We start from the raw sequence: 23,357 nt of genomic DNA, 5'->3' as shown, positions 1-23,357 counted from the left end.
GGGATAATGGTGTATCCCCCTTTAGGAATGGTGTATAGAAATTTTTGATTTGGAGATATCTAAATATCTCAGAGTTTGGTAGATCATATTTTTCTCTAAGCGATGGGAATGAAAGGAATGATTTAGATGCTATGAAGTCATTTAGTGTCTGAATGCCTGATGTTGTCCAAGCTTTAAAAGAATTTGGGTAGATCCATGCCGGATAAAAGGCTGGATTTCTGATAAAAGAAAGGAGAGGATTGTGTGGAGATTGTAACTGATATTTGGTTTTTAGTTTATCCCAGAGAGATAAGAAGTGTTTAGTTATGGGATTATGAATTTTAAAGCGGTCTTTAGGATCAAGCCATAATAAATTTGATATTAATAGAGGGTCATTTTCTGAAGCCTCTATAAATACCCATAATGGGATTTTCTGTTTTACATGGTATTTGGACAGACTGGCCAAATGTGCTGCTCTGTAGTAGTTAGTAAAATTAGGGTATCCCAGGCCTCCTTTGGAATATGCAGTATATCAAGGTAGCATAACATCAGCATTTGTTTAGAATTGCATGTGGCAGTTGGAGCCTATTGGGAAGTCTGGTGGGGATATACAACCTGTGAAGTCCTCAAGGGATGTAAGAAATCAGTATATCTTTCAAACTGACAGCAGCGACAAAACAACTAAAATGCCAGCTCTGTGAGGAAAAGGCCATAAAAATAAGATTATGAGATAATAATTTTCCACATTTTCACAAGTAAAAAGAGGCATTTTTACATGTTTAACAATGCTTTGTAGCTGATTCATAGACTTGGTTTGTTGATATGGAGTCATTATTGTTTTCTTTCCTATTACAAGGAATATTGGACTATTATAGGTGTTGTAAACCCTTGTGTTTTTTTACCTTAATGAACCTTAATTGGTGAACATGCCACGTAGTTTAGACCGGTCGCATACTGTCTTCTTATTGGGTGTTCTGAGGTTGCAAATAGGACTTGTTACTATACTTACCTCGGGTTTATGTGCTTTAGTCAACCTACCACTAATGCCCCCAATACTACCCTCTGGAATATGTTCCGCGCTGACTATCTTTACCACTGGACCCTCCCCCCGTCACCTAGTTTAAAAGCCCCTCTAACTTTTCGGCCATCTTCACTCCCAGCAGATCTGCACCCTCCTCATTTAGGTGCAGTCCATCCCTTGTTTAGAACTGGTGACCGTCTGAGAAGTCGGCCCAGTTCTCCTCAGCCACTTGTTTACTTCCGTAATCTCTCTCTGCCTTTCTGGTGTGCCTTGAGGTACCTGTAGTATTTCTGAGAATACTACCTTGGAGGTCCTTTTCCTCAATTTAGCTCCTAAGTCCCTGAAATCGTTCTTTAGGACACTCCATCTGCCTCTGACTTTGTCATTGGAGCCAACGTGCACCATGGCAGCCGAATCTTCCCCAGCCCCTCCCAGTAGTCTTTCCACCAGTCCAGCAGATCCATGATTTGCCGAACCCGAGCGCCCGGTAGACAGCATACAGTTTGGCGCTTCAGGTCTTTGTCACAGATAATTATTACTATAATGATTACACTACAGATCCCAATAGGCAGAGTGCAGTAGGAGCAGTGGAGAGGTTATTTTTTATTAAACTGCCCAGGAAGGTTCTGCCTCTTGACACCTAGGGAGTTAGAGAGAGCACCTCGGTCTGAATATTAACCTGCCAGGTGGAGACCTTACCAGCAAAGATCCGAGCCTGAAACTAGAAGTGAGGACACCCAAGGGCAGTGTAGCACTGCCCACATCACCGTACCTGCACCCCTGCTACAGAGAGACTTGAGCATCTACTCACCCTCTGCTTCCCACTGTTGATCACCGGAGGTTTTCTGGGAGAGATAGAGGGGGCTCCCCTTCTATAGCGAGAGGTCACTAAAGCATCCTAGGGACTGGTAAGAGAGCTATTCGGGCATTACTAAAACTGCTAGCAGGAACTGAACTGCTCAGAGCAGGACACCAAGTGTATCCATACAACAAGTTGTAATCCATACAACACCCATACTGCACTCTATAAGGCACTTATTCCAAACCAAGACTGCACCTATACCAATGATATACTGCATTGTATCTAACCTTTACCACATCTGAACCACATCTACCTTGCACCTGTGCCGAGACTATATCATACATATACTATACCTATACTGCATGCAGGTTAACTGGGACTATCATTAAGTGCACAAATGCTCTAAAAGGGCCCCAACGACTGCCGACAGAAGAACATCTCAAAGGTCTGCCCCTCCCATAATATTTATTCTGCAAGCCTCCTTTGTTCCCCTGCCCCTTCTGCTTCCATTCTCCTTTTTCTTTTGGACAATTCATTCCCAGCTGGTCTTGGATTAGTATTGCTACTGTAATTGCACTCTGGCAGTACAGTTAAAGCACTCGTTTGATTAAACTTTATTATTGCTCACTGCCTCACTTGAGCTGGCCTTGCTACTCTTTATGCTGATCTGGATATCCAAGGATACCTACTATGGGTGGTGGATAGCTACAGGTTTTCTTTCAATACTACAATTCAATTAATAATATAGTTTCAGTTATGGTTATGCTGTGATAAATGGAAAAAAGAAAGTATACAGTAGCTATTAGGCTCCATTCATATTTGGGTGCTTAGGAATCACGGGCAGAAATGGCATAATTCTGCCTGTGATTTAAAATCGTGGCAAAACATGTGATGCATGTTTGGGTGCCATCCATCCTAAATGGCACCCCAAATGTGGTACAATTTTACCTTGAGTGTCGTGCAACAAAATCGCAGTCCACAGAATTGCTGCAAAATGTGTGTGTAAAATTGGGCCTGGCTCAGGGCCAAAATTTGGTCCCTGAGCTTCTTTGGTGCAACAAATGCACATAGAGCAGCCCATACGCATACGACACAAAAACAAGTGTGAAGCGTGCTTTTAATATCATGAGCCGAAGCCTGCTACTCGATATGTAAACAGGGCCTAAAATCTCCCTCTTTCAGTGCAGTATTTAGGTACTCAGACAGCCTAATGATAGGAAGGACCTAGAATTTTGACATCTGTCTCAGTACAGCAAGGTTATCCAGTTATATACTTCCTGTTAGATGCTAGAGCACCAAAGACATTTGTCTTAGCACTCAGCACTTTATATAACCCTTACCCTTTCACAGATGTCCTGAGTGAAAAGCCTCTTGTCCATTGGTCACTAGCACTCAATTTATAAACAAGATTGAATGTTACATGTTCAGATAGCATAACAGTGGTATAGACTGAATTATCTCAGATAAAATGTACTCTAGAAATATCATGGATTATATATTTATCCCTGTTTTAAGTGTCCAGGGGATATCAAATGTTCAGTGAAGTGTTGATATGACAGGAAGAAAGATCAAAAGCAGTAACATGTCAGAGAGCAGTAAAGGTTAATTGATCCCACAAGACTCTGTTTAGCCTACTGTAAGAAGAGCCAGCAGTGTGCAGAAAGATACTGAACACCTGTGCAGAAAGGCTCTGTATAAGCTATGTGCATCCTGGAGACAGTATATGTTATATTTCCAGGGATTGCAGAACTTCCCTCCATATATCACTCAAGACTGAAAGTGAGAGTACTCAACTTGTCTTACATGACCTATCATTCTGCAGCTGAATGGAAATCCCTTTCTTCATGTTTTAAATACCTCTTCAGCTATTTAATCTACTTGACAATCACAAAGGGACAGTGCAAATATTTGGTGTTCTAAATTCTAAATAGGTCAATTCTGTTAAAGAGAATGTAAAAACTTCTGGGATTTTGTAAAATGTATGTATTTAGGCTGGGAGACAGAGAAGTTGTAGACTGCAGGTCTGGTTGTTAAAATTAGAAATAGGAAAGTGTCCTTTCTGAAATGTCATACCTAAAAGGCACAAGACAACTTACATTCCATATGGTCATCAGACCTTTTTGTCACCATGAGCTGACCTGAATTTAACAGGTAATCTAACGCTATACTTGCATCTTATATTGTATTGTCAATATGGTTGTTGTGGGTAATTTGTAACTATCATGTAAGCCAGGGGACCTACACTGTACATTGTGTTTAAATACTGTCTGGTGTGTAATTTGTATATATTGTATAACCCTATCAATAAATGTGTATTGCGGATGGAACTACCTCTTTCGTGTAAGATCTCTCCAATCTAGTTATGTATATGTCCATATTACTACAATGATTGAGGTGTATGCGCATAATCACATAAACTAGGGAACATTTTATAGGTGTAAGGGCCTTGTTGACTTGTCACTCTAATGCCGCGTACACACGAGTGGACTTTTCGACCGGACTGGTCCGACGGTCTATGCGACCGACTTTCGGCGGACCTCCGATGGACTTTCCTAACGAACAGACTTGCCTACACATGATCACACCAAAGTCCGACGGATTCGTACGTGATGACGTACGACCGGACTAAAATAAGGAAGTTGATAGCCAGTAGCCAGTAGCTGCCCTAGCATGGGTTTTAGTCCGTCGGTCTAGCATACAGACGAGCGGATTTTTCGACCGGACTCAAGTCCGTCAGAAAGATTTGAAACATGTTTATTTCTAGATCCGTCGAACTTTTGGGAAAAAAAGTCTGCTGGAGCCCACACACGATCGAATTGTCCGACGGAGTCCGGTCCGCCTGGGACTGGAAATGTTGGATTTCCCCTGTTTCAGAAAACCAGGTTTCTTAACTCTAACTAGAGTTCCAGGCTGAAAGTGTACTTTTTCTGCACCACAATTCTGATCAATATATACCAACCTTTTTCCAGCCGGGGCGCCCTTCAAAAGTATTTTTAGTCTCAAGGTACCCCTGTCCAAAACCTGTCAAAAGATCACATTCATTCCTGACACGCAGACAAATGTTCTGCTCTTTAGGGGTGCCATTCATTCCTAATGGTACCCCACACATCGGCAAATGCGGGATTTTGGCCTGGCACATTTTTAAAAAAAGTGTCAGGGACTTCTTTCTCTGCATTTCTGCGGGTAGGGCAGCTCACTGAAACTAATGGGCTGCCATACATGTAGCACGCAGCCACACAGATGTGAACCAATTTTTGTTCACATGTGAGGTTTTGGGGTAGTAAAACCATGTGGTTGAGCTGTTTTTACCACCCCCAACTGATCCCCCTTTAGCTGGGGCTATGCAACCACCCCGCAACTGTGTGCATTGCACGTGGTTGTGGTGTGGTGATACTGCATTTACGTGGCTAAGATAAGTGGCGAGGAGGCAAAATATTGCCTCTTTACTGCCTCTCAAATGGCCTAGAAAAGCATTCTGAACACAAATTGCTTTTCAGAGGAGCAGCAGTCCATGCTGCTATTACAAACAAGCCCTAACAAAAGCAGTTCTGATAGTACAGGAAAAGTAACATACATACAAACACATATAAAAACAAACACACACACGCATACACATTAAAACACACACATACAAACATGTGTATACACACACACACACACACACACACACACACACACACACACTCTAAAACATACAGACACATACACACACACACTAAAACACACACATAAAGCATGTAAATACCAACACACACACACATACAAACATGTGCGCACAGACACATGTACACACTTATGTACAGACACATGTACACACACACAGACACATGTACACATACACATGTACACACTTTAGGGCTTCTGTTAAATTTCTTCATTTGCTTGGAGTAATCAACTGAGGATTTCCTATGCACAATATTTCTCTCTCAGAGAAAACTCAGATTAAACAATTTGTGGTCCATTGTCAGACGCTAAGCCCCTGTACACAACAGTGCAACTTGTTATGTGATTTGACAGTTCCAAATCACATGACAAGTTGCACTTCATTACCAGCAATGGAAACGCACATATCACCGCGACTCATGAAAAAGATTCCTGCACTTTTTGCCAATTCCATTGCGACTTGCATAGACTTCTGTTAAATGAAGTCGTAAGCTGCAATGAAATTGGCAGTGCAAATCACACTGCTTTGAAACCTCACTTAAGTAGTAGTAAGAGTTGACAATGAGCCACTGTATATACAAAACTGACGCAGAGCCCTGCACGGCCACACTTTTTTCAAACAGTATTCCCCAGCCTGCTGTCATGGGGAGTGCGGCAATTGGGGAACAGTTGCAGGATCAGGAACATGTTACATGTTTCACCTTTAAAACAGGTAGAACGTGTAACATGCTCCCGAGGTGAACTTATCCTTTAAGCAAGACATAGATTATGCAATTTTTGGGTTGAAGGAAAGGAAATTGCTTGCTTCCTGCATCAAAACAATTAGTGTCGATGGCGGAATCCCTCCCACTATTGTATTCTGACAGTGGGAGGTTTCCCTACCGTCAGAATATAGTGACTATAGCCGCCGGCGGTGACCACACAAAAAAACCCGACAGGCCTCCTCGAACGCTCCCGCCGATTGCCTGCTGCTCTGTCTGACATTTCTTAAATAGCTAAGGAGCGGAGTCACCCGATGATGTCAGTGGGTGACCCCACCCCCTTGTGACCTTATTGACCCAGCATGCCCCGGTCTGTGATGTCACAAGGGCGCGGGGTCACACGCTGACATCACCCACTGACAGCTGACTTGTCATCGGTTGTTAAGGACGTGGCGACTGGCTTCCCAGCCTGCTCCTTAACAACCAGCTATTCTTCACACAGAATTAGAATCGGTCGATCATTTTTCGACCAATCCGAATTTGGATCAGTCCAAAAACTTGGAATTTGTTAGAAAATGAATAAACACAACAAAATTAAACGAATTTCAAGGAAATTCATCACTATTTCATTCGAAGATTCGGATACATCCAAATCTTCAAATAACCAAAAATTGCAAATGTCTAGTGTCAATGTATGACTTATATTTTAGAATCAAGAGACCCTAATTTTGTACGTATTTTAGAAATCAATTTAGGTCACATCGATAGTAACTAACATCAGGTTTATTATCTGCTATGGGCTAGAGCTGGCCATAGATGAAATGGAATTTTGAACAAAAATTCTTAGGAAAAGTCTTGGGGAAAATTCATAAGAAAATTCTCAGAACATTCTCAGAGTATTTGAATGTTGTTTGAAGGGTTTTGTTTTTAACATTTGATTTTAGAATGAATAGACTTTACCGAAATACACTAATGATTCGAAAAATGAATGAACTTTCTTAGAAAGTTTTTTCCCCTAAAAAAATTCATTCAAAATTCTACCCATCTATGGCCAGCTTTACTTTGTTTGTGTAATTGTCTCAAACATTTTCAAAATATATTAAATCAGCAGACTTGAACTATTGTTTATTTGGGTTTATAGTCATGTTTTCTATATCATCAGTTAACTTTGAGATATGTCAAATTATTCACTTATGATGGTTATTTTTGTATTATCACTTACCAGGACAAAGAGGCAATATGAAGCTTGTTCTTGATGTTCAGGGATGGTGGAAAACACTGATAAAATTAAGCAGCTGAAGACAAGAAGAAAACTGAAAAAGAAAAAGAAAATAAAACCATTATTTAGATTTCTATATTGCTCTGGTAGATTTTATATATATATATATATATTTATATATATATATTGCAGGCAACTAAAGGAATGCAAATGTGTAAACTAACTGTCTAACTGTATGTTTCCGTTGACTAAATTCAGTGACCATGGATGAGATACAGTATTGAGATATTGAGTACAATGTACCAATTCAACTGAAAAATGTGTTTTTGTAAAGTAATACAGATCTGTATATATTAACAATAGATTATTCCATTGACCACAGAGACCTCTATTTAACAAGGCAAAGAACACTGCAGTTATTTTCAGAAATCAATCTTTCAATCGTTATAAACTGTTCTGTCGCCACAAAAAAACTTGTTTGTCTGCTATGGGTACAACACACCCTTACTCTATGCACTATGTTGTTAAAAAAACAAAGAAAGAAAAAAAAACATTAGGTCTCAAGGTTATTTTTGTAACGCACAGGCAATGGCAACGGATATTCTTGTGGAAAAAATACCTTCTGCTATTGAACTGATTGGTTAATGTTGTGTAGATGGATGGTTGATATTTGTGGGGAGTAGGTGACAGAAAACTTTTACCTTAGGTATAGAGATAAGCAGATAAGCAAATCAATCTGTGAAAATCTGTAAATGAGCAAACTCCTTCAGGTAAATTATGATTTTCTGAGTCTTCTGTTATGTGTACTCATATTCACTTGATTTCCAAAATAAAATAATAGTTGCACCTGGGATATATATATTAGGAGAGTCCCTGCGGAATGGGCACTCTTCGTGTCATTAGAACTGGAATATTGTGATTTGTTAAAAGTATCCAATGTGCCCAATCTTCTGATTCCCAAAAATATTGGCATCAATTCATGTTGCTTTTCTTAAATTTAAGGAAAACACAAAAACTGTCCATGGCAACAGTCCACCGTGTTTCCTAATCTACAGTAGAAACCTAGTATCTGGAATCTGATTAATTTCTCTGGCCTCTGAATAAACATGTGTTACCACTACTGTAATTTTAGGTTTTTAATGATACTGGGGTTGATTTACTAAAACTGGTGAGTGCAAAATCTGGTGCAGCTCTGCATAGAAACCAATCAGCTTCTAGTTTTTTGTTTTTTTTATCAAACTTTTATTTAACAAGCTGAAGTTAGAAGCTAACTGGCTACCATGCACCATATTTTACACCCTCCAGTTTTAGTAAATCAACCCCACTGTGTTTTAAAAGAAGTGAAACAGAGCTGACATTTATAGGTAAATGCTAGTATGTACACCATATCTTAATGCATGGGTACCCCTGGCCACTGCCCAGGGGCCCCAAGTACATGGGGGCCCCATGATAGTCTTGCATTACATCATGCTTGCCCCGGATTTGCCGGGCCAGTCACGCTTTTTACTAAGCTGTCCCAGGATGGCCGTGTCCAGAGCAGCATCCTGGAACCTGTACTGTGCCCTCCTGATCCCAGTATTGTGCCCTCCTGACCTCCCTGTACTACGCCCTTCTGCCTCCACCCCTGTACTGTGCTATTTGTGTTAATTAGTCTTTGATTTATGAAATGCTTTTTATATTGTTTAAAATTTATTTTATTGAAAGTATTAATAAATATGTTTAATCATATCAACTATTTATACTTTAATTCTTGAGAGTAGGTGCATAAACTGGGGCAGGCTGGCCATTGCATTACTTTGCCCAGGGGCCCATGATGCAATTAAGACAGCCCTGATGTATACATGAAGATGAACTTTATGCAAACAGCTATTTACATAGCTGTACTGCACTTACAGTGCCTTGCAAAAGTATCCCCCACCCCTTGGCATTTTTCGTGTTTTGTTGCCTCACAACCTGGAATTAACATGGATTGTTTGAGGATTTGCATCATTTAATTTACAGAACATGCCCACAACTTTGAAGATTTTTCTTTTTTATTACTGTGCAGCAAACAACAAATAGGACAAATTAACAGAAAAAGTCAATGTGCATAACTATTCACCCCCCTAAAGTCAATACTTTGTAGAGCCACATTTTGCGGCTATCAAAGCTCCAAGTCGCTTTGGATAAGTCTCTATGAGCTTGCGACATCTTACCACTGGGATTTTTGCCCATTCCTCCTTGCAAATCTGGTCCAGCTCTTTCAAGTTGGATAGTTTGAGCTTGTAAACAGCAATCTTTGAGTTTGACCACAGATTTTCTATTGGATTGAGGTCTGGGCTTTGACTAGGCCATTCCAACACATTTACATCTTTCCCCTTAAACCACTCAAGTGTTGCTTTAGCAGTGTTTGGGGACATTGTCCTGCTGGAAGGTGAACCTCCATTCTAGCCTCAAATCACACACAGATTGGTACAAGTTTTGCTCAATAATATCCCTGTATTTAGCACCATCCATCTTTTCCTCAACTCTGACCAGTTTCCCAGTCCCGACTGCTGAAAAACATTCCCACAGCATGATGCTGCCACCACCATGTTTCACTGTGGGGATGGTGTTCTTTGGGTGATGTGATGTGTTGGGTTTACGCCTGACATAGTGTTTTCTTTGATGACCAAAAAGTTGAATTTTAGTCTCATCAGACCAAAGCACCTTCCTCCATACATTTTGGGAGTCTTCCACATGCCTTTTCGCAAACTCAAAATGTGCCATTTTGTTTTTTGCTGAAAGTAAAGACTTTCTTCTGACCACTCTGCCATAAAGCCCAACTCTATACAGCATACGGCTTATTGTCGTCCTATGTACAGATACTCCAGTCTCTGCTGTGGAACTCTGCAGCTCCTCCAGGGTTACATTAGGTCTCTGTGCTGCCTCTCTGATTAATGCCCTCATTGCCCAGTCTGTGAGTTTTGGTGTGCTGCCCTCTCTTGGCAGGTTTGCTGTTGTGCCATGTTCTTTCCATTTGGGTATGATGATTTGATGGTGCTCCTACGGATCATCAAAGATTTGGATATTTTTTTATAACCTAACCCTGACTTGTACTTCTCAACAACATTGTCCCTAACTTGTTTGGAGAGTTCCTTGGTCTTCATGGCAGTGTTTGGTTAGTGGTGCCTCTTGCTTAGGTGTTGCAGCCTCTGAGGCCTTTCAAAAAGGGGTGTATATGTAATGACAGATCATGTGACACTTAGATTGCACACAGGTGGACATCATTTCACTAATTATGTGACTTCTGAAGGTAATTGGTTGCACCAGAGCTTTTTATGGGCTTCATAATAAAGGGGGTGAATACATATGCACATGCCAATTATTAGTTTTTTATTTCTGAAAAATAGTTTTAGGTATATATTTTTCTAATTTTACTTCACCAACCTAGACTAGTGTGTTCTGATCCATCACATATAATTCAGATTAAAAAAACATTGAACTAAAGGCTGTAATGTAACAAAATAGGTAAAAACCAAGGGGGCTGAATACTTTTGCAAGGCACTGTATGTGGACTATTCTAAGATTCAATGTGTTTAAAAAAAAACTCTAAGATGTTCACATCTGGTATCTGCATGTGTTGGCTGTTAAACCTATTTAGAAAATAATACCATTTAACCTAAAATCACCTCTTGTAATATTTATGGGTTGCTGATTTAGTCTGAAATGCTCATAATTAAATTTCATTTGAAATGGACCATTTTGCTTCATTTTCATGTTATTTATTGTTTTTTTCTCTATAACAGAAACAGATGATGCTCACCTCACTTTGATACACTTGAAAATCAAACAGGAATGATAAGCTTTTCTAATGCCCATTGTCCTACATACAATACCGTATTCTGTGTATAATGTGTTAGATAAGGTTCTTTGTGTATTGTACAGCATGTTGATATGGTAGCCTTATTTAACAAGCATTGGGTAAAAATACTTGGCCTGTGCTATGTCTTAGAGCAATGTCAACACTTGTAACTTGGAATAGGTGATAGGGTAAATAAATAAGAATGCCATATTGGCCTTGTTGGTGAAATAACAACAGACCTCCAAAACAGGTAGATTATATAACATGCCTTCAAATCATGTTTTGTAGGAAGTTACAGAAAACCATGTGAGTCTGAAGAAAAATACATATACTGTAGTATACATATTAATTCATGGAAACACCCAGTGTGTAGACAGTATCTTTGTGCTCTATGTGGACATTAAAGGAATCATTTGGAGCAAACCAGGAGCCTGCTTTGGGGTCAATACATGGAAAGGAACATCCCTTAACATGATGATGCATAAGGACGGCAATTGCATTAAATAATGGTAGAGTACACAATTACTACATTAGTAGTATATATACTGAATTAGATCCAGTCATTTTAAAAAGTCTCTAGTGAGATTACTGTTATGATGGCGTTTGGCAGGCCAGATTTGCTGTGGCAGCCAAGCTGTACCTCTGATTACTTTATCACAAATTTCATTTAAAGGCAACAATAAATAAAACAAATAGATGAAAAGTATTTTAAAGAAACCTGTGCTGATAGAAATATGTTAGTTGCCATTGCTTCTCTTTAATGAAAATGGCATTTACCTGGCTGATCCAATGACTTTAATAGTGACCTAAATAAGTGTCCAAATCAGTTCTTACTTCACATGCTACACATGTCAAAATCAGCACCTAGTAATAGTGTGCGCTGCCTGGGTATATCAACTGTGGGAAAATTGTCCATAGCCTTTAAAGACTGTAATTGCTATATTCACAACTTACAAAAGGGAAGCTCTTAGTAACAGCATTATGGAGTTTATAGATTAAAAAGCAGTGCCAGGTATTACTTTCACTATAAAGTCCTTTATATTCAGACTACATGTACAAATGATAGAGAGGTCGGATTTGATATCAGCACAATGTCAGAAATATTCCCTACAAATCTACAGGTTTACAAGGGGGAGTTATGAAATTGTTGATGCAATATGCACATGCCGAATTCTAATTACACTTAAGAAAGCCTGTTCTAAATAAACATATTCTATTTATTGAGCCATCAAGTACTATATATTTCAGCTTGCCCTTTTTTTAAAGCGGTTTCCCTGTCCCCAGAACTAACATTTGGTTTACTTATTACGACCATCAGCAATGTATACATGAAATAGTACAGTTTCCAAAACGGTTGACAAGCAATTGTGGAAACATTTACAAGCTAAAACATCACCTAGCACACCATGTCTTAATGACTTGCTGGTGTAAGATCTCCCTTAAAAAGTAATCTTTCCAACATTTCTCACAAAACAGATAGCGCTATCCAGACGCGATGGAAAATAATTGTTTAACAGTTTTGATAATGCAAGCCATGCGGCTTAAACTTTCCACCATTTATAGTTTTAGCTTGAGCTGTTTATGTAGGAAAATGAGATATGGCAAAGGTTATTACCATTTGTTAGATGTGTTTGACAAGTGCTGTATAGAAGACAAGATTTCTTCCATAGAAGAAGCCTAGTAAATTTACGTTAGAAACTCTCATTTAGAATGACATGCTCTCTTAACCACCTCTTGCGCAATATCATGATTTCTTCTTTTAAGCTACCACAAAATGTCTTATACGTATACAAAAATGTAAAACGGCAGATTTCAACAGCTACACTTTTAAAAATTAAAATGTGTATTTGATTTTTTTTTTTTTAATAAAGTTTAACAGAAGAAATTTGGATATAGTTGCAAAGATGCATTTTAAATTGCACAGTCAGATGCAAATGTCATGATATATATATATATATATATATATATATATATATATATATATATATATATATATATATATATATATATATATATATAAAACATGTCAAATGGTGATGCAAAGAATGCATCATATAACAGAAGGGTTATGATATATGGTACAATAGTTTTTCCAGAATGTTCAATTTCTTTTGGACAGACGATACTGACCTCACGGTGGGGTCATCATGATATCTTTCCTTCCCTCTCCCCCTTCGGGGGGAAGGAGATGAGAAGGTCCCGAACTCTCTATAGTGGCTATTAGGGGGCGGTTACAGGCTCTTCGAGATGATCTAATTGCTTTCATATTTGACCTGTTTTATATTCTAGTTTTGGGACAATTTGAGTTTCTGGTCGTTTAGGTCAAATGATGTTTGTATTCTTCTCGAAAAGTTTTTTGTATTGTAATATAGCTGTAGGCTATGATACTATTTCTTCTAACCTTCCAACCGCCTATAAAACTTCAATAAAAATTATTGAAACTAAATATCGATATTGAAAGTGCAAAGTAATTATTCCTGCGCTATCATGTAAGGAGAACAGAACAAAATGGAAAAGCTGCCTGCACCGCAAAGGGTATAACTCAACCCAAATATTCAAAAGTGTGTAATAGGGGGGTGGTGCTGCGCTAGACCAGTATAAGATAAATAATAAAAAGATAAAAAAATCTGGACAATCCCAGCAGAATAAGGGGCGTCCCACTAATGTAAATGATATGGAAAGAAAATGTATGACATCATATCTATACAGTGCAAAAAGATGAAAGATAAATGCTGCACTAAACAAATTAAAATAATAATATGTTGCTACAGGTAGTGGTACAAACTGCAAACAGGTAAATGGAACTCTCCCGTTTCAGGTGAGTCAGTCCTAGAACTAGCTGCAAATCATTAATTACGAGGTCCTGGTATAACGTAATGAATACATAAGAATAGTAAAGTGCACGGTGCAAAATATAAAGCTAAAAACAATTAAAAATGTGCAAAGTAAATGTGCAACAATGCAAACTGTGAAATACAATCACATGTGCAAACTCTATAATACATGGACATACATGTGCAAATGTGCAAAAGATAGATGAATGAACAATACACCGCGGCATGTGCCGTGCACACAGCACATAAACCGCAATATAAACGTGCCAGCAAAAACAATCATATATATATATATATATATATATATATATATATATCACAAAAAAAAGTTCAAATCATTCCTTGATGTGCAAAAATTGCAAAAAAATAGTGGCTAATTCCAATGTGCAGGTATCACAGTGGGGTGCTCGGGTGAGAAAGGGGGGGTTGGTGACTTCTTCGTGCAAAGACTCACACCCTAGTAAGCAGTGGCCCCTTACCTTACGGTAATGAGGTAACAGCATTAATTGGATAATGGTGATGGCTGCCCCTTCTTATGGTCCTGGATCGGAGTGTGTTCTCCAGGGTCCCTAGTCCCTCAATAAGTATCGGGGGAGTAAAACATGCGAAGGAAATACCAGATAGTGTAATATTGTTTTGGGTCTCAAAATGTTATTAATTAATTAATAGCGAGTGCCTGTCCCGTCCCTACGCGTGACGTCACACAACACATGACTTCATCAGGGGACTTGCCCTGATGAAGTCACGTAATGCGTGACGTCACGCATAGGGACGGGACAGGCACTTGCTACTGACATCGGCTTATGAGCTGGCCGCTCATTGGAGATATATGTGTTTTTATCCTGCTTTTGATGTGAGTACCCACTTGCTGTTCGAAATAAAATTTTGAGACCCAAAACAATATTACACTATCTGGTATTTCCTTCCCTTGTTTTACTCCCCCGATACTTACTGAGGGACTAGAGTCCCTGGAGAACACACTCCGATCCAGGACGATAAGAAGAGGCAGCCATCACCATTACCCAATTTATGCTGTTACCTCATTACCATAAGGTAAGGGGCCACTGCTTACTAGTGTGTGATTCTTTGCACGAAGAAGAAGAAGAAGTCACCAACCCCCCCTTTCTCACCCGAGCACCCCACTGTGATACCTGCACATTGGAATTAGCCACTATTATTTTGCAATTTTTGCACATCAAGGAATGATTTGAACTTTTTTTTGTGATATATATATATATATATATATATGTATATAAAAGATAGATGAATGAACAATACACTGCGGCGTGTGCCGTGCACACAGCACATAAACTGCAATATAAACATGCCAGCAAAAACAATCATATATATATATATATATGATTGTTTTTGCTGGCATGTTTATATTGCAGTTTATGTGCTGTGTGCACGGCACACGCCGCAGTGTATTGTTCATTCATCTATCTTTTGCACATTTGCACATGTATGTCCATGTATTATAGAGTTTGCACATGTGATTGTATTTCACAGTTTGCATTGTTGCACATTTACTTTGCACATTTTTAAATGTTTTTAGCTTTATATTTTGCACCGTGCACTTTACTATTCTTATGTATTCATTACGTTATACCACGACCTCGTACTTAATGATTTGCAGCTAGTTCTAGGACTGACTCACCTGTAACGTGAGAGTTCCATTTACCTGTTTGCAGTTTGTACCACTACCTGTAGCAACATATTATTATTTTAATTTGTTTAGTGCAGCATTTATCTTTCATCTTTTTGCACTGTATAGATATGATGTCATACATTTTCTTTCCATATCATTTACATTAGTGGGACGCCCCTTATTCTGCTGGGATTGTCCGGATTGTTTAATCTTTTTATTATTTATCTTATATTGGTCTAGCGCAGCACCACCCCCCTATTACACACTTTTAAATATCGATATGACACTGATCATAGTTGACTGTGCTCCCACTCTGACCTGGACACAGTTTGTTCCCAGATAGGGTGAAAAGGATAGGTGGCAGTACTTCAACTGTAAGATAAGTATTGATGTTACTTCCACAGTTCAAGTTTATGTTACCTTATTTGGCATGGAATACTATGTGTGCTTTTTTGACAAAAGATGTACTGTACAGAATGTATCACATTATTATCTGTATGTAACCTTCTTTATAAAAACTCAATAAAAACTACTGAAATACAAAAAAAATGTATGCTATTCAGTTCAGGTTGTGCTGCAACTCCCACAGCAAAGAGTGCCGCCTTGGGCAGTTGCGATGCCTGTGCACACACACATACACACTTAGCTTAGTGAACCTGTGCAGCTTCAGTGTCACTGAGCAGAGATTCCTTCCTGCACCTGTCACACTGGCACATGCATTGACCAGCTGTGCTGAGCTCAGTAATATTGCACTTTTAGTAGGCTTTGTGACACTGATGAGGCTTACTGAACTGCACTGAGAATGGAGTCTATGGTAAACTGACTTAAAAGACCTCATGGGTGGCATGGTCCTGGTCTCGTTTTTTTGGAAATAGTAAGGGTTGCATAACTTCTAGGTGGCTAAATTTTGGTGGAAAGGGGCAATAGTTTGTTTAACTGGGAGAAAACTTGGGAGTGGGTAAAGTATAGTGTATTTTCAGTGAATATTTATTTTGAGTTTTTATTGCGGTGTGTACCTTAAAGTTCAACTCCGACGCTGGGCACAACAAGAAATGAACCCTTGCAACAGGGCCCTCCACACGGCAAGGGTTGAATGCAGTGGTGGCTGGTGCTTTTTTTGGGGGGGGCAGCAAACAAACCACCCAACCCCCCCATCCTGTTCAGTCGGTCAAACCCCCCCACCCCCCCATCGCTTGGTACGATCGGCGAACAAACCCCCCGTCGTTTGCCCATCTGCCCACCAGCCCCGCACTTAACCCATCCAGGTCACGGGCAGCTTTGGCGGCTTCCCCCTGCGTCTCCTCCTCGGCGCCTTTCCCCCTGCTTCTGCTCCTGGCCAATACGGTCACTTCTCCTCTCAGCCAATCGGATTTTAAGACCCACTTCCTGATTGGCCCGAAGGAGAACCAGGAAGACAATAGCAAATTTTAATTCACTATTGTCACACAACTGGATAAGCTCAGGGCGCAGTGCTCTGCGCCCCCCGAGCCTACCCTTTTTGAAGCCAATTAGATCCTCGGGCTCTTATCACGTGCTTCAAAAAAACCCCAAAAAACCCCACTGAAATCCATGCGTCCCATGCTCTGCATGTAGATTAGGGGCCGGGCGCATGGATTTTGGGAGGCGGCACCCCTGTGCCCCCAATGGAGCGGCCGCCACTGGTTAAGTGTTTGTTAAGTCTAGGGGGTTGCAAAAGTGTTTGTATTACTTACCTTTTTCCTCGCTCCAGCAGGCAACCTTGATCCATGCGACAGGTCAACCATAGCCTCCTCTGCAAGCTGCTCCCTGCCCTGGTTGCACTTCAGCCTCCACACTGTACAGTATAGGGTTAATAGCTCTGCACCATATCTCTGCCCACAGACCTGAGCTTCGAGGAGAACCGCATTGGAGCCATTTGGAGCATGGAGACACATACATAATAGGGCCTCTTTTGCAACTAGGCCTAACAAGCATTTAACCCTTATAGCATGTGGGGTGGGGGTGGAGGCAGTTGATGTAAGGCGGTTTTTAAGTGACCAGAGCTGGGTTTTAAAATATTTTTTTTATCTGATTTTCACATTTTAAAATGTTTGATCTTCTATATTTTTGTATAAAACGTACAGAATTGTAGATTTATAGACTATAAGGATCTCTGCGTTTAAAGTGAATGTAGAACAAAACAATTAATTTATCTTATTTGCTCCCTTTTGGTCTAATAAATATACCAGTAAAATGCTTTGTTTAAAAAAAAAAAAAAAAAAAGTTTAAAATTTGCTGTTAATTCTGCAAGAAATTCAGTGCTTTCCTGTACACTCTGCAATTTTAACAAAATAATATCTTCCAGATCGCAGATTACCTCTATGAACTACCGAACACCTTCACCCCTATGTTACAGAGATGAAGAAAAGGCGGGTGTTCTGTAGTCCTAACATACTGCCTATCCTAGGGTGACAACCTTACTTCTCCATGGATATACTGTACAGTAGTACACTGTCACACTAGGAAAGGATTTTTTTATTGGCAGTATCACTGGCAGCTTAAAGAAAGAAAAGTAATAGAGCCACCACATCTAAGGACTGTTAAGCTGTAAAATGTTGCATTTTTGTTTTTCAGTTAAGATACACCTTACTCTCTTTTTTTTTTATAAACTGACAATTTTTATTAATTTTTCAAGAAAAGAAAGAAATCTTCAGCACAGGGTACAGGAAATACAATTTGTGGTATTACAGGCATTTCTGGCATGCAATCAACTAACATTTGGTCGAAGGTACATTTCAATGTAAACATGTATAGTGAGCAACCAAAGGGAGTATGTAGGATCATCATACAACTCTGATATTACATCCATTACTACCCGTTACATAGGTGCACAAACATATAAAAAAGGAGAAAATTATAATAAAAAGGGTGAGAAAGTAAGAGAATAGATAGGAGGAGAGAAGAAGAGAGGACAACCACCTGTCCCCAGAGCCCAGGACCGCCCGAGGGGAAGCCAACCAGAGGTAATCAAGAGAGGTAAAGCATTAGGTCACAGGAGTCTCCAACAGGATCCAAGGTTCCCATATTCGGTTATGTTTATCAAGAGTATCATTTAAAGAGGCCGTCAAATATTCCATTCTTTTAAAATTTCTGATCCTGGAGTGTAGCTCGGACAATGAGGGGGAATCCCTCTGTTTCCACCTTAGGGCCACCAGACACCGTACTGCAGTAAGCACATGTGCAAAGAGTTTTTTTGATATTTTAGAGAAGGTGGCAGGTGGGAGGCCCAAAAGAAAGATCTTCGGATCGAGAAGCACTCCAGTACCAAAGATGGATTGGAGCAAGGATTGCACCATACACCAATAGGGGATGATTAGAGGGCAGGTCCAATAGACATGATATAGCGTCCCCCTATCTTTACAACATTGCCAACATCTGGGATCCGCCAAAGGGTATATGGAGTGGAGCAGGTCAGGGGTCTGATACCAATGGAATAGAATCTTATACTGATTCTCTTTATAGAGCGTACATATGGAGCTCTTGGAGGCCAGAGTCCATGTGGACTGCCAAGTCGTCAAGGGTATATCTGTGCCCAGGGCCCGCTCCCACTTATCCATATAGGCGTGCCGTGGTCCATCTGACGATAAATCTATGATCAGAAGCTGGTAGCTATGGGAAATCATGCCCTTAGGGGACGAGCCCTCTAAACATAACTTTTCGAAGTCGGTTAAGGGAGAGAATCGAAAATTTGGTATTAAAGATTGTGCGTGATGTCGTATTTGTAAGTAACTGAAAAAAGCCTGTTTGGGAATGTCAAAGGCGTCTTGTAGTTCTCGGAAAGATCTTAGTGATCTGGTTTTAGGATCAATCAACTGACCATAGCGGAATAAGGCTTTATCCATCCAGAAATGAGACATCTGCGAGGTTAAGCTGTCGGGAATGTTGGGTGTAAATAAGAATGAGGTGACTGGGGAAGAGGTGGTGGTAAGCGGATATGCCGATTTGGCACATCGCCATATTGTACGCAGAAGGGCCATTGGTCCTAGCAGTTGTATGCTGCCGGGTGTTATATCCGAACTCCAAAGCATGGAATTCGGATGAACGGGGGCTAACCATAATTTTTCAATTTGTGTCCACCGATTGTAGGCATGGAGAGTACACCAAGTGGCTACAGGTCTTAACTGGGCAGCTAGATAATACTTAGCTATGTTAGGAAATGCCAGGCCGCCTTGATTACGAGGAGCATATAGAACCGATCTAGCGATCCGGTGTCTTTTATAGTTCCAGAAAAAGTTTATCAGGTCGCCCTGGAGTCTCTTTAGGTGTGAGGATGGAATGGGGATAGATAGTGTCTCAAAAAGATATAAAAGTTTAGGTAATACCGTCATCTTTAGAGTCGAAAGGCAGCCGAAAAGGGATAGTTTCAAAGACTTCCATTTGGTCAGGGAGGCTCTAATAGAAGTAAACAGTTGGGGAAAGTTAGCTTTATATAAAGTGTCGTATGTGGGTGTGATATGGACCCCGAGGTATTTTAGGGAAGAGGACTGCCATGAGTAGTTAAACGTTTGCGATAGTGCTAATAGCGTTTGATGGGACAAATTGAGGGGGAGGACTTCCGTTTTTGAACTAATAATTTTATAACCTGATAGGGTGCTATACCGATCTAGCTCTACCTGTAAATTCGGGAGAGAGGTATGGGGTTGAGTGAGAGTGAGAAGGACATCGTCCGCAAATAAGGAAATCTTAAAGTCTCTAATACGGACTGGGATACCATGTATGTTTGGGTTCTTTCTGATATGGGCTGCTAAAGGTTCATTACATAGGGCATATAGAAGAGGGGAAAGTGGGCAGCTTTGACGAGTCCCGTTAGAGATCTGAAAAATAGAGGAGGAGGCGAATTGAGTACGAACCTGGGCCGAGGGGGATGAATATAGGTGGGAGATAGCGCGGAGGAATGGGCCCTCGATACCAGCACGATGAAGAGTCGCAAACAGGAAAGGCCAACTTAACCTATCAAAGGCTTTTTCGGCATCTAGACTGAGCAGTATTGCCTCTAATTTGTTCCTGTTTGCAAACTCCACCAGAACGATGACCCTCCTGGTGTTATCCCCGGCCTGCCGAAGAGGAATAAATCCCACCTGATCTTTATAGACCAGAGACGGCATGAAGTTGTTTAGTCTATTTGCCAACAGTTTTGTGAACATTTTTAAATCTGTATAGAGGAGTGCTATCGGTCTGTAATTGGATGAGAGGGTGTGATCTTTTCCTGGTTTTGGGATTAGTGTGAGGAAAGAATTTTGCATATCTCTAGGGATAGGTGTATCAGAGAGAAATAGATTAAAAAGGGTCGTCATGTTGGGGAGTAGATGTGGTAGGAAAGTCTTGTAATAAAGGTATGGTAGTCCATCAGGTCCAGGGGCTTTGTTATTCGGTAATCGTATCCGTCACCTTTTCTTCTGTAATATAGGAATTAAGAGTCTCCAGGGCAGAAGAGGCACCTTACTTTCTTTGCCTAAAGTTATTGTAAAGGTATTTTCCTTTCAAAATAACAAACACGGTATACTTACCTGCATTGTGCAATGGTTTTGCACAAAGCAGCCCCCCCGATCCTCCTCTTCTCGGGTCTCCCGCCGGTGCTCCAGGTTCCTCCCCATGTATGCATTTTCTGGCACGCATTTATTTTCAATTCCAAGCAGCACTCTGTGTGTCCATTGACACACACAGTGTGGCTCAGCCCCGCTCCCCACTCTCCGCTCACTGGCTGTGATTGACAGTAGCAGAAGCCAATATCTCCTGCTGCTCTTACTGAGACCAGTGAGGAGGGAGAGATAGAGCACCTCTCAGGCACAGTGCTGGATTGAGATCAGGCTTTACACACACATGAACTTTAATGGCATCCCAGTCTTGGCCCGTAGGGTTCAATATTGAGTTTACCCACCCTTTGCAGTTTTAACAGCCTCAACTCTTCTGGGAATCTGTCCACAGGGTTTAGAGTGTGTCTATGGGAATGTCTGACCATTCTTCCAGAAGCGCAATTGTGAGGTCAGGCACCGATATTGAACGAGAGGGTCTGGCTCGCAGTCTCCACTTTAATTCATCCCAAAGGTATTCTATTGGGTTAAGGTCATGACTGTGCAGTCCAGTCAAATTCCTTCACCCCAAGCTCACTCATGCTTGCCTTTATGGACCTTGCTTTGTGCACTGGTCCAAATCATTTGGTGGAGGGAGGATTATTGTGTGGGGTTGTTTTTTCGGGGGTTGGGCTTGGTCCCTTTGTTTCAGTGAAGGGAAATCTTAAGGTGTCAGCACACCAAGACATTTTGGACAATTTCATGCTCCCAACTTTGTGGGAACAGTTTGGGGAGGGCCCCTTCCTGTTCCAACATGACTGTGCAGCAGTGCACAAAGCAAGGTCCATAAAGACATGGATGAGCGAGTTTGCATGATGTGAATATTTCCTATTAGCTGTATAGGGCCGGGTCCCCTCAGGCTCCAGAAGAGGGTGATGTCAGCAAAAGGAGACCAGTCGAGACTAGCCAGTATGAGCACATTTGCATCACTGTATTACCAATTCCCGTACTGTCAATAATATATATACAAGGAGCCTGATGTTGGATCTATGTAAGTATATGACTGTTCCACAACAGTATAGATATAAAGTGATCTCGCGCAGTGTTAGAAAATCACATAAAAACATGAAATGTAGTCATATAAAATAACATGTGCAATAATAATAAAGTGTGAATAATATCGCAGTGCAAATATTGGATAAAGTGGCAGTAAGCAAAGTGTCAGTGCAAACCAAAAATTAAGAATAAATTCATTAAGACATCTCCATCATAGGGTGAAGAGACAGTAAATAAAATAAACAATAAACAAGTGCTCAAAACAGTCCAAGTGTTGAACATGATGAAAAAAAGGTCTATATAAAGTGTATGTCTAAGTCTTCCAAATCGTAATAATGCATTGATGGAAATTCCAAATATGTAACTTGGTATAAGTGTTAAAGCTGGTAAATAGTCTCATCCATTTAGAATTCCACAGAATCTCTCTTAAACTTAAACTAACCACCACCTCCATCTTCTGTTGAAGATGCCTTAATGAATTTATTCTTAATTTTTGATTTGCACTGACACTTTGCTTACTGCCACTTTATCCAATATTTGCACCGTGATATTATTCACACTTTATTATTATTGCACATGTTACTTTTTTTGACTACATTTCATATTCTTATGTGATTTTCTAACATTGCGCGAAATCACTTTATATCTATACTATTTGTTTTGTGTTATTGTGAACACTATTAGGTTTTGCAGCAATCATTTAGATTTATCACTATTTTTTAGATAGCTAATCCTTCTAGTTACTCCTAGTAGCGCGAGGGACACTTTTTTCATTTGTTCCACAACAGTTTAACATTTAAAGTGTAAGTTCACCTTTACAGAAAAATCTGTAAGGTGAAATTACACAGGACCCCCTCCTTACCCCAAGTCCCCCCCGCCCCCAGTCCTGCTGACCTGGAGCTCGGCGATATCCAACTATGAGCCCTGGTATAGCCGTGTCACTTGAAGATTAAGCTGAGGGGATTTCTAAGCCCCAGACCAGCGACGCAGCTATAACAGGGCTCATAGCAGGATATTGCCAAGCTCCAGGTCAGCAGGATGGGGGGGTGGGGAAGGGGTCCTGTGTAAGTTCACCTGTAAAGG

At 40.4% G+C, this 23,357-nt stretch overlaps 1 protein-coding gene across 1 annotated transcript in view; it reads right to left on the bottom strand.

Annotated features, from left to right (window-relative positions):
* Positions 1-23,357, bottom strand: part of KCNQ5 (potassium voltage-gated channel subfamily Q member 5) — a 746,121-nt gene that overhangs the window by 193,033 nt on the left and 529,731 nt on the right. The window contains exon 2 of the mRNA XM_073626797.1: positions 7,389-7,479. Coding sequence (XP_073482898.1) covers positions 7,389-7,479 — 91 coding nt within the window. The remainder of the gene's footprint in view (positions 1-7,388; positions 7,480-23,357) is intronic.

Source organism: Aquarana catesbeiana, linkage group LG04 (assembly GCF_042186555.1).
Source record: "Aquarana catesbeiana isolate 2022-GZ linkage group LG04, ASM4218655v1, whole genome shotgun sequence".
NCBI lineage: Eukaryota > Metazoa > Chordata > Amphibia > Anura > Ranidae > Aquarana > Aquarana catesbeiana.
The sequence above is the reverse complement of the archived record's forward strand: the minus strand, read 5'-3'. Positions and strand labels throughout refer to the sequence as shown.